Source organism: Moschus berezovskii, chromosome 1 (assembly GCF_049115385.1).
Source record: "Moschus berezovskii isolate FMDL1 chromosome 1, NW_MosBer_1.0, whole genome shotgun sequence".
Classification (NCBI taxonomy): Eukaryota; Metazoa; Chordata; class Mammalia; order Artiodactyla; family Moschidae; genus Moschus; species Moschus berezovskii.
Genome location: NC_142460.1, coordinates 65,789,957 through 65,803,881, shown reverse-complemented (window position 1 = coordinate 65,803,881; position 13,925 = coordinate 65,789,957). Strand labels below are relative to the sequence as shown.

The window sequence follows — 13,925 nt, the reverse complement described above, 5'->3', positions numbered from 1 at the left end:
TTACTTGAGCTCTCCCTTTTTTTCTGTTAGTCGAGCTAAAGGTTTGTCAGTTCTGTGTATCTTTTTGAAAAACCAGCTCTTAGTTTTACTGATCTTTTGTATTGTTTTTCTGGTTCCTATTTCTTTTACTTCTGCTCTGCTCTTTGTTATCTCCTTCCTTCTACTAACTTTGGGCTTAGCATGTTCCTTGAGGTGTAAAGTTAGGTTGTTTATTTGATATCTCTTTTTCCTAATATATGTATTTGTTAAATTTATTTACTATAAATTTCCCTCATAGAATTGCTTTTGAGGTATTCCATAAATTTTGTTATGTTGTCTTTCCATTTTCGTTTGGCTCAGATATATTTTGATTGCTCTTGATTTTTTTCTTTGACTCACTGGTTTTTCATTCGTATGTTTGTTATTTAATCTCCATATATCTGTGAATGTTCCAATTTCTTCTTTTAAATTGAATTCTATTTTCTTACCATTCTTGTTAGAAAATATACTGTATATTATACTAATTTTCTTAAATTTATTAATACTTGCCTTGCATCCTAACATTTGACCTATCTTGAAGTATTAAAGAGTTTGGTCCATTTACATTAATTATTGTTAGATATGACATACCATTGCTATTTTGTTTTGTAATTATTTTGTTCCTTTCTTCATCTCTCCGTCTCTTCCTTTGTGATATGATGACTTTCTGTAGTGCTATGCTGTGATTCTGTTCTTTTTGTGTATATATCTATTACTGGTTATTACTTTGTAGTTACCATGAGATTTACATAAAACATCATAAGTCTATTTTGCATAAAGTCTATTTAAGTTCATGACAACTTCAAACACACACCAGCTCTATTTTTTATACTCTTCCCTCCACATTTTGTTTTTATGTCATAATTTACATTTTTACACTGTATATCCATTAATAAATTACTGCAATTATAGTTATTATAGTATTTTTGTTTAACTCTCACATTAGAGTTATAAGTGATTTACCCTCCACAATTTTAACATTAGAGTACTCTAAATGTAACTGCATATCTACTTTTACCATTGAGTTTTATACTTTTATGTTTCCCTCTTACTAATTAGCATTGTTCCATTTCTATTTGAAGAACTCTCTTTAACATTCTTGTAAGGCTGATGCAGTGGTGATGAACTGTTTTGGCCTTTGTTTGTCTGGGAAACTCTTATTTTCCCTTCAATTCTGAAGACCAACTTCACTGATTTTTTTTTTTTTAATTCAGCACTTTTGACTGTATCATGCTGCTCCCTTCTGGCCTGAAAGTTTTCGCTGAAAAATCTGCTGATACTGTTATGGGAACTCCATTGTACATAACAAGTTGCTTTTACCCTGCTGCTTTTAAGATTCTTTCCTTATTTTTAACTTTTGAAAATTTAATCATCATTAATCCAGGTCTATTAAAGTAAATGTTGGGATGGAGCTCTTTGGATTCCATTGGAACTCTCTTGCTTTCCTGGGTCTGAATGTTTCTTTACACCAGTTAGGAAAGTTTTCAGCTGTTATTTCTTTGAATAAGCTTTCCGCCCTTTTCTTTCCCTCTCCCCACTCCCCTCTGGGACTCATATAATGCATATACGGGTCCATTTGGTGATGTCCCATACGTTCCTTAAGCTCTCTTTTTCGGTGCACCCTTAAGCTCCACAGCCCCATCTTCACGTCCACTCGCCCTTTCTTCCCCTCGATCCACTCTGCTGTTGAACTCCTCTGATGAAGCTTTCAGGTCAAGTGTTATACTCTTAACTTTGTGTTTTCCGGTTCAGCACTTTTAAATATTTTCTGTTACTTTGTTCTCCTGACCTTGGTAGGCATATTAATGACTATTACTTTGAACTCTTTATGAGGTGTTTGCTTTCTAGATATTAGATAAAACAGCCACCTCTCCCAGTCATGATGGAATGGTCCCAGGTAGGAAATAAACCTTTTGAATCAGCCCAACCTGAGCTCAAATAGGAAAAGGAGTACGTCAAGGCTGTATATTGTCACCCTGCTTATTTAACTTATATGCAGAGTACATCATGAGAAACGCTGGACTGGAGAAAGCACAAGCTGGAATCAAGATTGCCGGGAGAAATATCAATAACCTCAGATATGCAGATGACACCACCCTTATGGCAGAAAGTGAAGAAGAACTAAAGAGCCTCTTGATGAAAGTGAAAGAGGAGAGTGAAAAAGTTGGCTTAAAGCTCAACATTCAGAAAACTAAGATCATGGCATCTGGTCCCATCACTTCATGGGAAATAGGGAAACAGTAAAAACAGTGTCAGACTTTACTTTTGGGGGCTCCAAAATTACTGCCAATGGTGACTGTAGCCATGAAATAAAAAGACGCTTACTCCTTGGAAGGAAAGTTATGACCAATCTAGACAGCATATTCAAAAGCAGAGACATTACTTTTCCAACAAAGGTCTGTCTAGTCAAGGCTATGATTTTTCCAGTGGTCATGTATGGATGTGAAAGTTGGACTACAAAGAAAGCTGATCATTGAAGAACTGATGCTTTTGAAGTGTAGTGTTGGAGAAGACTCTTGAGAGTCCCTTGGACTGCAAGGAGATCCAACCATTCCATCCTAAAGGAGATCAGTCCTGGGTGTTCATTGGAAGGACTGATGTTCAAGCTGAAACTCCAATACTTTGGCCACCCGATGCAAAGAGCTGACTCATTGGCAAAGACCCTGATGCTGGGAAAGATTGAGGGCAGGAGGAGAAGGGGACGACAGAGGATGAGATGGTTGGATGGCATCACCAACTCGATGGACATGGGTTTGGGTGTACTCCGGGAGTTGGTGATGGACAGGGAGGCCTGGCATGCTGCGGTTCATGGGGTCACAAAGAGTCGGACACGACTGAGCGACTGAACTGAACCTGAGCTCCTACTTGTTTCTCAAACCTCTGAGATTGTCTCCAAACAGCTTTATCTTTAGTGGCTCATAGTATTTGGGGGTGTGTCAAAACTCATTAGTGTCCCAAAGGGGAGAATCACAGTCAGCACCTAGATGCAGGCTGATTATGACCTGAACGCTAGGTAGCAGTTGGGAAATTAAATAGTTAAGCCCCTTCCAGGGAAACACTAGGAGATGGCTATTTTTTGCCTGCTGAACCCAGGATATAATTGGGGTGGGGAGTGGGGTGGGGTAGGCAAGAGTGCTGTGTGCATTAAAAACTGGTTCTTTGTTTGCTAGCCCTGTGTATTTGTGAACACAAATTGCCTCTCAGAGCAGGCAATATGGAGACGTATCCCTTGGGCAGTAGTTGTGAAAGCTGAGACTCAGCCATTTATACAAGTCCCTTCCAGGGACATACTAGTGATTTATTTTTATTGTTGGAGCAGGCTGGAGGGAGAAGGCAGGGAAGGTGTCTGCCAGCTTCGCTGTCTCTGGAGATCACAGCCAGTCTCTAAATGTGCTGAAACTAGAAGCCTCACCCTCAGGTGTCAGCTTTTAAAGTATGCAGTTAAACCCTTTCAGGGAAAAATAGGAAGATGGGCATTTTTGCCTGCTCCCTCTGTGCTGAGCCCTGGGGGACTAGCTAGTTAAAAATTGCTTCTTTGCCACAGTCCTGTGGGACTCATGAATGCAAGGCCCCATTGGCTATCAGAGTCAGGTGATCCAAGGATTCATCCCTTTGGATGGAAGCTATAAACTTCGGGCACGAACATGTTACAACCTCCTTCCAGGGAGATACCAGCAACTTTCCAATGGCTTCCCTGGTCTCCAGGGAGGATCATAGGCCCCAGATACTTGCTAAATTAAAACCCTGGCCCTAAAAAAAAAAAAAAAAAAATCCTGGCCCTCAGGCATTCTAACACTGGCAGAAAAATAGATGGGCAATTTTGCCCTTTTGCTGTCCACTAGGGGCATAGCCATCGTGACTGCTCATGCACTTGTAGGAACACCTTATTTGCTATATCCTTATGGTTTTCATAAACACAAGCCCTGCTGGCTTTCAGAGCCAGGTGCTTAGGGGACCCATCCCTCGGGTGAGTCTTAAAAGTTGGGATGTTAGATGTGGGTTAAAAACCCTTTGTTCCTCAGGAAGAAGTTGGGAGTTCCCTCTTGATTATATGGTGCCTTGTCAGGGGTGGGATTTATGGAAAGTGTTTCCCAGCCCTTGCTACCCATCTTGATATGGGTATTCTCTCATTTTCCCAATGTAGAGGAGTTGCTCAGCTACTTTCTGGATCTCTTTCAGAGGGAACTGCTCTGTGTGCAGATGTACATTCAATGTGTCTGTGGGAGGAGGAGAGCGTGGGGCCTCCTATTACATCTTAGTACACCCTCTCTCATTTTCATTTAGGTGTTTCTTCTGTTAATTAAATCCGTATGTCTAGATTATTTCTCCAAATGGTCAAATATTCGGGTCACCTATTTGTTAAATGTGTTTGTTCATGGCAACATCTCCTGGGACCCGTCACCGTCATCTTGCTCTCTCCTATGTTGAGGATAATTCCTATATCCATGTCTTCCTTGTTTACTCCCTTGCTTTCTGGCATTTCTTGAGAAACACACCTTCAAGAGAGCTTATAGAAGATATTTTTGGGTCCTTATGTGTCTGAAAATATTCGTGCTTTACTCTGATACTGTTTAGCTGAACATAGATTGTAGGATAACATGAACCCCTGGAAGTATTGTTCCACTGTAGCTGTCACATGTCATTCTGATTCTGGATTCTTTGAATGTGACCGTGACCAATTTTCTTTTCAGAAACATTTAAGATCTAGTCTTTATCCTAGTACTCTAAAATTTCACAATTTCTATGCATTAGTCTTTTTCTTATTGCTTGGCAAGTATTAGGCCTTTTAAACCTATAAACCCATGTCTTTCAGTTCTGGGAAATTACTTAAAAACTTGTAGGGTAATTTCCTACCTTCCTTTTCCTCTCCTCTCTCTTCTAGAATCTACTAGTTTTGTATTCCCTGAAATAATCTGCTCGTTCCCATATTTTCTCACATTTTTCATCTTTTTTTTCCTAATATTTGTGTTTCTTATCTTCCAAATATTCTATTTGAAATTTTGTTCTGTACTTTTTATTTCAAATAACTTTCTTCTCCAAGCATTTTTGCATAGCTAAAATGCTATGCTTATTTCCTATGTGCAATCAGTATTTCCTCTAAGACATTACTTTTAAAAAATTTTTTTATTGCAGGATAATTGCTTTATAGAATTTGTTTTCTGTCAAACCTCAACATGAATCAGCCTTAAGTATACATATATCCCCTCCCTTTTGAACCTCCCTCCCATCTCCAGCCCCATCCCACCCCTCGAGGTTGATACACAGATCCTGTTTGAGTTTCCTGAGCCATACAGCAAATCCCCCTTGGCTATCTATTTTACATATTGTAAGTTTCCACATTACTCTTTCCATACATCTCACCCTCTCCCTGTGTCCATAAGTCTATTCTCTATGTAAGACATTACTCTTACACCTAGTGTCATAAATCTCATGACAAAATGTGCTTCTTGGGGAAAATTTTGCCTTTTAAAATATACCGTTTTTATATTTTGCTTAATCAGCCAAAAATATGTGCCTTTTAGTTCCCATGCTATTAAACTTAGTTTAAAATGATTTCTTCAAAACTTGTCAAGTATCATAAAATGGTGGCCAAAAAACCCCCAAAAGTAGCTTATCAATATTTGTGGCCATACTACAAATATGGCTGAAGTGTAAGTAACTGTGAAATAAAAAAGACACGGAAATAATTTCATCAGACTTGGCCAAAGCAGAGATTTTGTGCAATGGCCTAGAATGTGGAATGCATTGCCCACTTGAATCAAAGTCTAGATGCCTGTGATTTCTTTTTTCCCTTTTCAGTTCACCATAGTGGGATGATTTTTTCTTTTTTATAAGTTCATGAGGCCTCTGAGCTAGAATTTAATCTGTGTAAATATTATATGCCAAAGCACCTGATGTATGTGCAATTTATTTAAATAAGATGGGTGGCTTTATATCAGCATTCTCTTATGCAAAGGATAATGGCACTTTCTACCAGCTGATTAGTTTACAAAAATTCTTTCATGTGCAGTCTCTCACTATTAAAAACTCTGCATATTTTAATCCCTATATCACAAAGTTTGGAAGTTTAGAAAAGCAAAGACAATAAAAGTACAATGGTTAAGAGCCTGATTGTTCTTAACTGATAAGTAGCATGCACTCAAAAAGTACACTACATATAAAAAGTGACAATACATACAAACCCCAAGTATTAATCCTATTTATCATTTGGATTTATTGTTAGGACCACGGATATCTCGGTAAAAGAAAATATATTCTTGACTAGGTTTTTCTTTTGTGTGTGTTGTTATCTGACAAGTTGCTGTGCTGCTGCTGCTAAGTCGCTTCAGTCGTGTCCAACTCTGTGCGACCGCACAGGCGGCAGCCCACCAGGCTCCCGCGTCCCTGGGATTCTCAAGGCAAGAACACTGGAGTGGGTTGCCATTTTCTTCTTCTTTGAGTACACAGGAAGCACTCAAAAAGTGGTTGACATTGTAATACTAGAATATGTCTTCCTTATAGATTGCAGCAGTTTTAATGTAATGCCTCAGTAGCCAAACATCTTTTGAGCCCCAGAAAGTTTTCCTGTTATTGCTCACTTGGTTATCCTCTGTACCAAACTGAGAGCTGTCATCCTTGTTTTTCACTTTTTTTTATAAATTGTGTGTGTGTGTGTGTTCTGCACTCTTATTCAATTATAAACTTTTCAAAAAGGGGAATTATCTCCCAAAGTCTTTCAAAATTTGGAAACTCACAATTCTCAGCTGACTGAAGCTGGCTTTACATTTGAAACTACTTTCCTACCAAGTCTGCTACTAAAAGGAACTCTTAGTTTCAGGCAAACAGCAAATAGCTTTACTGTTTGAATTTAAAAGGATTTGATCTGCTTGAGTATTCTATGGGTGAAATTTGTCAAATATTGCCTAGCAATTTAGTGCATAATTCTTAAGGACAGAAATCAAACAAACTTTTAACTATCAGGGATATGGGCTTGTCTTTTGTTTTTTAACATAAAGGGTTAAGGACCTGGTCCATATGAATCTGGTTTATAGAGGGAAAGGGGGGTTTATGCCCATGCTTATCCTGAGGTGACATTACCATGCCATTACTCAGGATATATAGTGATTCCGTATGATCCACATAAGATGCGAGTTCCAGGTCAGCAACTTCCTGCAACACAGTATTTTCATATGCATCTGTTCCCATGGTTTATAGTTCTCATGTCAGTGGCCACAGGATTCACCTCAGAAACTTGCTATAAATACCTCTCTGGAAGCCCTCAAAAATGGATTCAGTAGCTACCATGGAGCAAAAAAAATCTGCATTTTAAATAAACTTTCTCCACTACAACTCTATCATGTGATTCTCACATACCTAGTTCAAACCCCATGGTGAGGAACACTAAGTCTAAGGCAACAACCCAAGTTGGGATTTTTGCAGTTCTTTGCTCCCAGGAAGTAGCTAATCATTTGAATAAAACTGAGACTCCTAATACTGGAATTAGCCTGGGTCCACCAAATACTGCTTTCCTGCATGTCTATTAACAACCTGCTCAGCTATTTCTATTCTGTTAATTTGGAGATTTTAAAAGAGAAGTCTTTTTTATTAACCCCTTTCTTTTAGAAAACAGACAAGCTGTTTGAACAGTAAAGAAATTTTTCTTTTCCTGAAGCTGCTTCTAGAACATAAGTCCATTCAACATCATGATGATTTCAAAACAGAACAGGAAGGAACGTTAAGTATGACCAGATGTTGTTTCCTATTTCTGAAGAATGTTGTTCTCTTTTTCTCCCCCTTCAGCTATGAATTCCAGGTGAAACCCAAAAACCCACTTGGTGAAGGGCCACCCAGCAACACAGTGGCATTCAGTACTGAATCAGGTAATTACATCAGCCGGAATTCCCAACAAGGATATAAAGGGTCACAGGGTTTGCATAGCTTGTCTGAAACCAGCTAAATGAGGTAAAGCATTTCTTGCTTTCAAAAACCCATCTATTTGGAAAATCAAACCAATGAAGGTACCTTTTAAAGAAGCAACACCTGGGTTTTTCCTCATTTATTTTCATGTCAGAAAAATGCTAGGCTTATCAGTGTAAAAGAGAGGAAGTATGAGGTCAGTCTATACTCAACAGTGAATGAATGCTCCTCTCTATGCCTAGAATCAGAATGTCAGATTTAGTGAGCCAGTTGTATCCAGAAAGGGAATTCATGTGATAACTTTTTATGATGAACAGCTGTGAAATTTTCTGATCTGGCCTAAGTTCCAGTTCCTTAATGAGATACATCTGCACAACTGCAGTTCATGGCATCCTGGTGATTTTGTCAATAGATTTTTTATGAAGCTAAAAAGAGGAAGATTTGAAAATGGAAGTAAAATCCAGTACAGCAAAAAGACTCCTAACTTCTTAAATGACATATAAAAGACATAGCTGAGCTTCTCCAACACAGAACCATCCCCAAAACAAAACTCACAGTTTTCAAGTTTGGACTTTAGTAAGAGTGCATGTTGTCCAAGACTCCGTAACGTCTGTTAAGCACCCGTCTTCTTTGCCACGTCACTGGAATACTGGGCTTACCTAATAAACTCTGACTGTTTGCTGTTTCTCCTCAGCTGACCCAAGAGTGAGTGAGCCAGTTTCTGGTAAGTACCTACCTCAATGAGAACACAACTGCATGCTTTTCTACAGTGATTCAGCTAAATGGGCATGGTAGAATTTTTGTCATGATTTAACTTTAGTCCATTTAGTCTTCTTCTTCGATTATCTGTGAATGCTTACCTAAAATGTTCAGTAACACGGACAGCCTATGATTGTTTCGGGAACAAGTTGAGTATTCTGAAACCTGCTTTTCATTCATATAACAGACCGGCTCAAATCTTCTGTTTAAGATATAGCACCCTCACTTCCTCTTTTGTTTGTGACTTTAGTTTATCTTCACTGCTGTATTTCACTGTGTAGGGTTAGTTATTCGTTCTTTTTTTTTTTTTTATTGAAGGATAATTGCTTTGCAGAATTGTTTTCTGTCAAACTCATCTCCACTTTTAATAACAAGTCACATTAAAGCAACTGTTTACACTAAAAACAGTTTATCTCAGAAAAAGAAACCTAATTTTGTTCCTTAAGTGATGCTATGTTGAGCACTGCATAAACTAATCAACTTCAACACATACTGCTCCAAGATTCACCTCACTATTGACAGAAAATTAATGGGGGGCTTACATGTTTAAACGCTTCGCTCCAATATTTAGCACTGGGAGAAAACCAGATATCAGCAGGTTGACAATGAACTTTGCAAACTGCTTTTTAAAAAGCTTTTAAAATAGCTCTTCAGGACCCAAAGTTAGATACTAAACTCAAACCATGTGCTTTCTTTATGCAGCAGGAAGAGATGCCATATGGACCGAAAGACCCTTTGACTCAGACTCTTACTCAGAATGTAAGGGCAAACAGTATGTCAAAAGGACGTGGTATAAGAAGTTTGTAGGGGTGCAGCTGTGCAACTCTCTCAGATACAAGATTTACCTGAGTGACTCCCTCACAGGTAAGAACAGGAAATGCTCTGTAGTATTCTGTAACTTGGACTTTTCTATGGACTCTGCCAGACATGACAGAAATATGGGTTTTCTTTTTGAGCAAGGTGTTATTGAAATCTTAGGATCTGAGAAATGCTGTAAGAAGGTAAATAATGAAAATGCAATTTGAAACAGTGCCATCATGGCAAAGTTGAATGTAGAGAAACTCAATTATGTTACAGCTCAATTATGTTACAGCCAACCCAGAATGAAAAGCTTACTGGTAGTAAAATGAATATATCTAACAATAATCATGGAAGGAGTATGACCTATTTAAGATTTTAAGTCTGTCAGAGACAAAAGCAAGGTTAAGACAATCAGCCAGAAGGGCTATAACCCCTTGCTCCAGATTCAGTGGGTTCTTTTCTCTTCTATATTCACAGTGAAAATTTTAACCTCCGTTCCATCATTTAACAAATAGTATCTGTTTTGTTCTGACGTTGCTGGGGACAAAGCAGGACTACACCTGCCACCCTTTTATAAGTCTGTGAATCCCTTAGCTACATATTAACACATGACTTTTACAAAGTCATTTTCTTGGCATTCCCAACCATTTGTTCCTGCTCTTTGAAGCTTACAATCTAGTGGGGAGAGACAGAAAACAAATATGTAAATAAGAATTTCACACAGTACTTTGAAGGAAAAAAGAGGGCTGAAAGAAAATGGTGAAATGGAATGAAAGCTCCTTTAGTTAAAATGTTTAGGAAAAGCTTTCCTCAAAAGGTTAACACTTGCGCTGAGAAGAAAACTGAGAAGGAACCAAGAAAGACCAAGGGACAAAGCAGCAGAGGTAGAGGAGAGATAACATGAACACCTGTAGCAGAAATGCCTCTCCACTTTACTAGCATGGCTGAGGCTTAGTACAGGGAAGATCAGGGAGGCGTGCAATCACATGGAGCTTGGAAACCAGGTCAGGACTCTGGGTTTTATTCTGAGTGTAACAGAAGACTGCTAGAGAGATTGATGGAGGCAAGTAATATTATCTGAGTTGCATGTTTAAAAGATGACTAATCTGTGAGAGTAGGGAGGAGGAGAGGAAGAATAGCGAAAGGCAAGAGTAAAAGGATGCAGCTGGGAGATTCTATCGTTCCATTACAGACTTGAACTAGAATGAGCAGGTGCGGAAGTACAAGAACATAGAAGACGGATTATTTGAAACGATTTATTTCAGAGTTGTCCCAAATCAAAGATATACCTCATGATCCTTTTAATTTCCAGGAAAATTTTATAACATAGGCGATCAGAGAGGCCACGGGGAAGATCACTGCCAGTTTGTGGACTCATTTTTAGATGGACGCACAGGACAGCAACTCTCTTCTGACCAGTTACCCACCAAAGAAGGTAGGTTTTTCTGAGCTTGCTCAAAAGCAAGAGGCTTTTACAAATGAACTCAAAAAACATTAAGGCTGAGCAAAAAGTTAAAAGTGTTAGCTGCTCAGTCATGTCTAACCTTTGTGACCTCATGGACTGTATTCCACCAAGCTCCTCTGTCCATGCGAATCTCCAGGCAAGAATACTAGAGTGGGTTGTCATTTCCTCCTTCATGGGATCGTCCGGACCCAGAGATCAAACCCAGTCTCCTGCATTGGCAGGTGGATTCTCTCCTGTCTGAGCCACCAGGGAAGCCCTCAGGCTGAACAAAGCAATCACTTTAAAAATCATTCTGTAGTCTTCCTATTCTACCTGCCAAGGAAAAAAAGACTGTCTACATAAGACCTTAACATGAAGACTTTAATAGAAGTTTCTCAACTTTCAGCCCATTCCTTAAGACTCTGTTGCTTAGAGCCAATACATACACATACATTCTACTTTAAGAAAACTTGAATCTGTAAAAGCAGATATTGAAAGAAACTTTAAGCATTTCCCAAACTTAAATCATTCATGTATTACCTTTATAATCTGTCATACTCAGCACACAGGCAGGTTTTAATTCCTTGCTTAAAAAAAGTAAAGAAAGGTTTACTACTATCGTGGAGAAGGACATGGCAACCCACTCCAGTATTCTTGCCTGGAGAATCCCACGGACAGAGGAATCTGGAGGGCTACAGTCCATGGGGTTGCGAAGAGTTGGACACAACTTAGCAACTCACACTTTCACTTTCCTACTATCATAAAAGGAAAAATATTTGCCTTATAAATAATTATATAAATACACAATTAAAATAAAAGAATTCTGCTGAGAAGTGACTAACCACTGCAACTTTCTAAAGACACTTTAGCACCACGCTGTGTCATGAAGACTGAAAAGACTGAAAATCAATCCCTGTCCAGGTAGGGTAGCAGAGGGTAAATTATATATCCATTATTACTCAGGAGCTACCAAGAGACTTGTTAAATACTTAAAATCATTTGAGTGGTCTTTTTAGCTACATTTGTCACTGGCATTAAAAATTGCAACCATAGTAAAAGATGACTGAATAAGATCTGTGAACTCATTAACAGAAAACTGAAACTATAGCCACACAGGAACTAGATAGAAAATATAAGTTCTATTTCCATAACATTTTACATTCTCAGCAAAATTTTAAACCATTTAGTGTAGGGTCCTTGAAGGATGATTTCACCAAAGTTTAATTCTTAGACATTTAGCAATCTTACAACTACCCCCCTTTGTTTCCTAACATTTTAGCACAACACACCTCTACCCAGATCGCTTCTTCAGACTACCTCTAGGCTATAATGTGCAGAAAGTACACTTTCACGTAGAACAGTATGTACTGAACTTGGTCAGACACTCGAACATAAAACCCTTCCAACTCCTGTCCCTTTTCATTTCAGCTTTCTCTCTCAAGTATCCATAGTACCAACCCATCCTACGTGTCCGTATGTTTAGCCCACCATTACCACCTCAGGAAAGACACTGGGACCTCTGTTGCTATCCACTGTCTAAAACACTCTGCTTTACGTAGAGTAACCTTTAAGCATTCAATGGCACCCTTCAATCTATGAGGACAAAAATATAATACAGCAGCTATTAATTTTAATTATTTCCCTCTTAGGCTATTTCAGAGCAGTTCGTCAGGAACCAGTCCAATTTGGAGAAATCGGTGGTCACACTCAAATCAATTATGTCCAGTGGTATGAATGTGGGACCACAATTCCTGGAAAATGGTAGATGCTGCAGTCACATTCAAAAGTGCCTTCTGTTTCATCGTTTCCAAAATAATTGGAAACAGTATGGTATTTGTCACATGCATTTAAAGCTCTTTTGTTTACTATGTATAAAAGTTTAAAATCTAATAGCAATATTAGATGTTTATTAGAAAGATTGCTAAGAATATTTATCAGGTTTTACAAAGTCATTTTAAGAAAGCAAGATATTGATATTAACAGAAAAACATTTTTGGGGAAGCTGGCTCCCTGTTCATGGTATTTTAAGAGATCATTTGTATATTATTTATCACACTGTTGTAATGATGTTCTGAGATACTTTTATAACAAAATTAACATCAAAAAACTAATATACTTTAAAAAAATTTACATTTATTGTGTATTCTTCCTACTGTTAATTCCATAAATCTCTACTTGGCTTAACTTATTAGATCAAATTATCATCAGCATATTATATCTGGGGAGAAAAGGTCCTAATATTCACATGTTTATTTAAACTTCAACTTTTCAGTAATAGCTGAGTAACTTTTGAAGCATTTCAACAGCCATTCAGGCTACTATACATTTCATTAATTATCTACAAATTATTGCAAAGGTTGTTTGAATCAGTAAATTTCAGTTGAAAATGGAATTGAGAATTTGATACATCATTTCAAAAATACCTATTTTGTTCTTTCTCTACCCATAAATATGCTACAATGTCTGAATGTTCTTTATCAAACTATCCCTTTAAGCAGTTGTGTTCGTACTGTTTTTAATTCTAATCAAGCTGTATCCAAAGACCGTAGTGAAGTCTAAGCACAAAAGGATAATCCATGATGAGAGGCCTACCATTTTATGATATTTACTCTATTTTTACACAGAAGATCTCTAGGGTATGAATGTATCATAGGTTGTTTTCTTAATTCTAACAACCTGTAATGAAAATCTGACACTTTTATTTAAAACAGTATTATTCTCCTTCATTGGGAAGAAAGACAGGAATGCTGCATTGGTGCCCTCATTCTTAAAGGACCTTTCTGTGCTTACCTTTCAACATGCTTCAGTTTTATCAATACTTCATTTTATATTTTCAAACAGTATAAACTCTGCAATAAAGAGATGTAGTTTTTTTTTTTAAGACTGAGTTCTTCATTTCTGAATGGTTGATTTCTATAAGGAAACTTGCAGGTTGTTTAGGATCTACCAAGCTCCCTTGCATCTTTTAATATTGTATCTACTGTGTTTAAAATAGATCAAGATTAGC

At 37.9% G+C, this 13,925-nt stretch overlaps 1 protein-coding gene across 18 annotated transcripts in view; it reads left to right on the top strand.

Moving 5' to 3' along the window:
* The window catches only part of ABI3BP (ABI family member 3 binding protein), a 306,112-nt gene extending 292,313 nt beyond the window's left edge, over positions 1–13,799 (top strand). For all 18 annotated transcript variants that reach the window (XM_055414325.2, XM_088836638.1, XM_055414393.2 and 15 more), the window contains 5 exons: positions 7,798–7,877; positions 8,609–8,638; positions 9,376–9,537; positions 10,787–10,909; positions 12,568–13,799. In XM_055414325.2, the coding sequence (XP_055270300.2) occupies positions 7,798–7,877; positions 8,609–8,638; positions 9,376–9,537; positions 10,787–10,909; positions 12,568–12,683 (511 nt within the window). In that variant the 3' untranslated portion in view covers positions 12,684–13,799. The remainder of the gene's footprint in view (positions 1–7,797; positions 7,878–8,608; positions 8,639–9,375; positions 9,538–10,786; positions 10,910–12,567) is intronic.
* Positions 13,800–13,925: the final 126 nt, after the last annotated feature.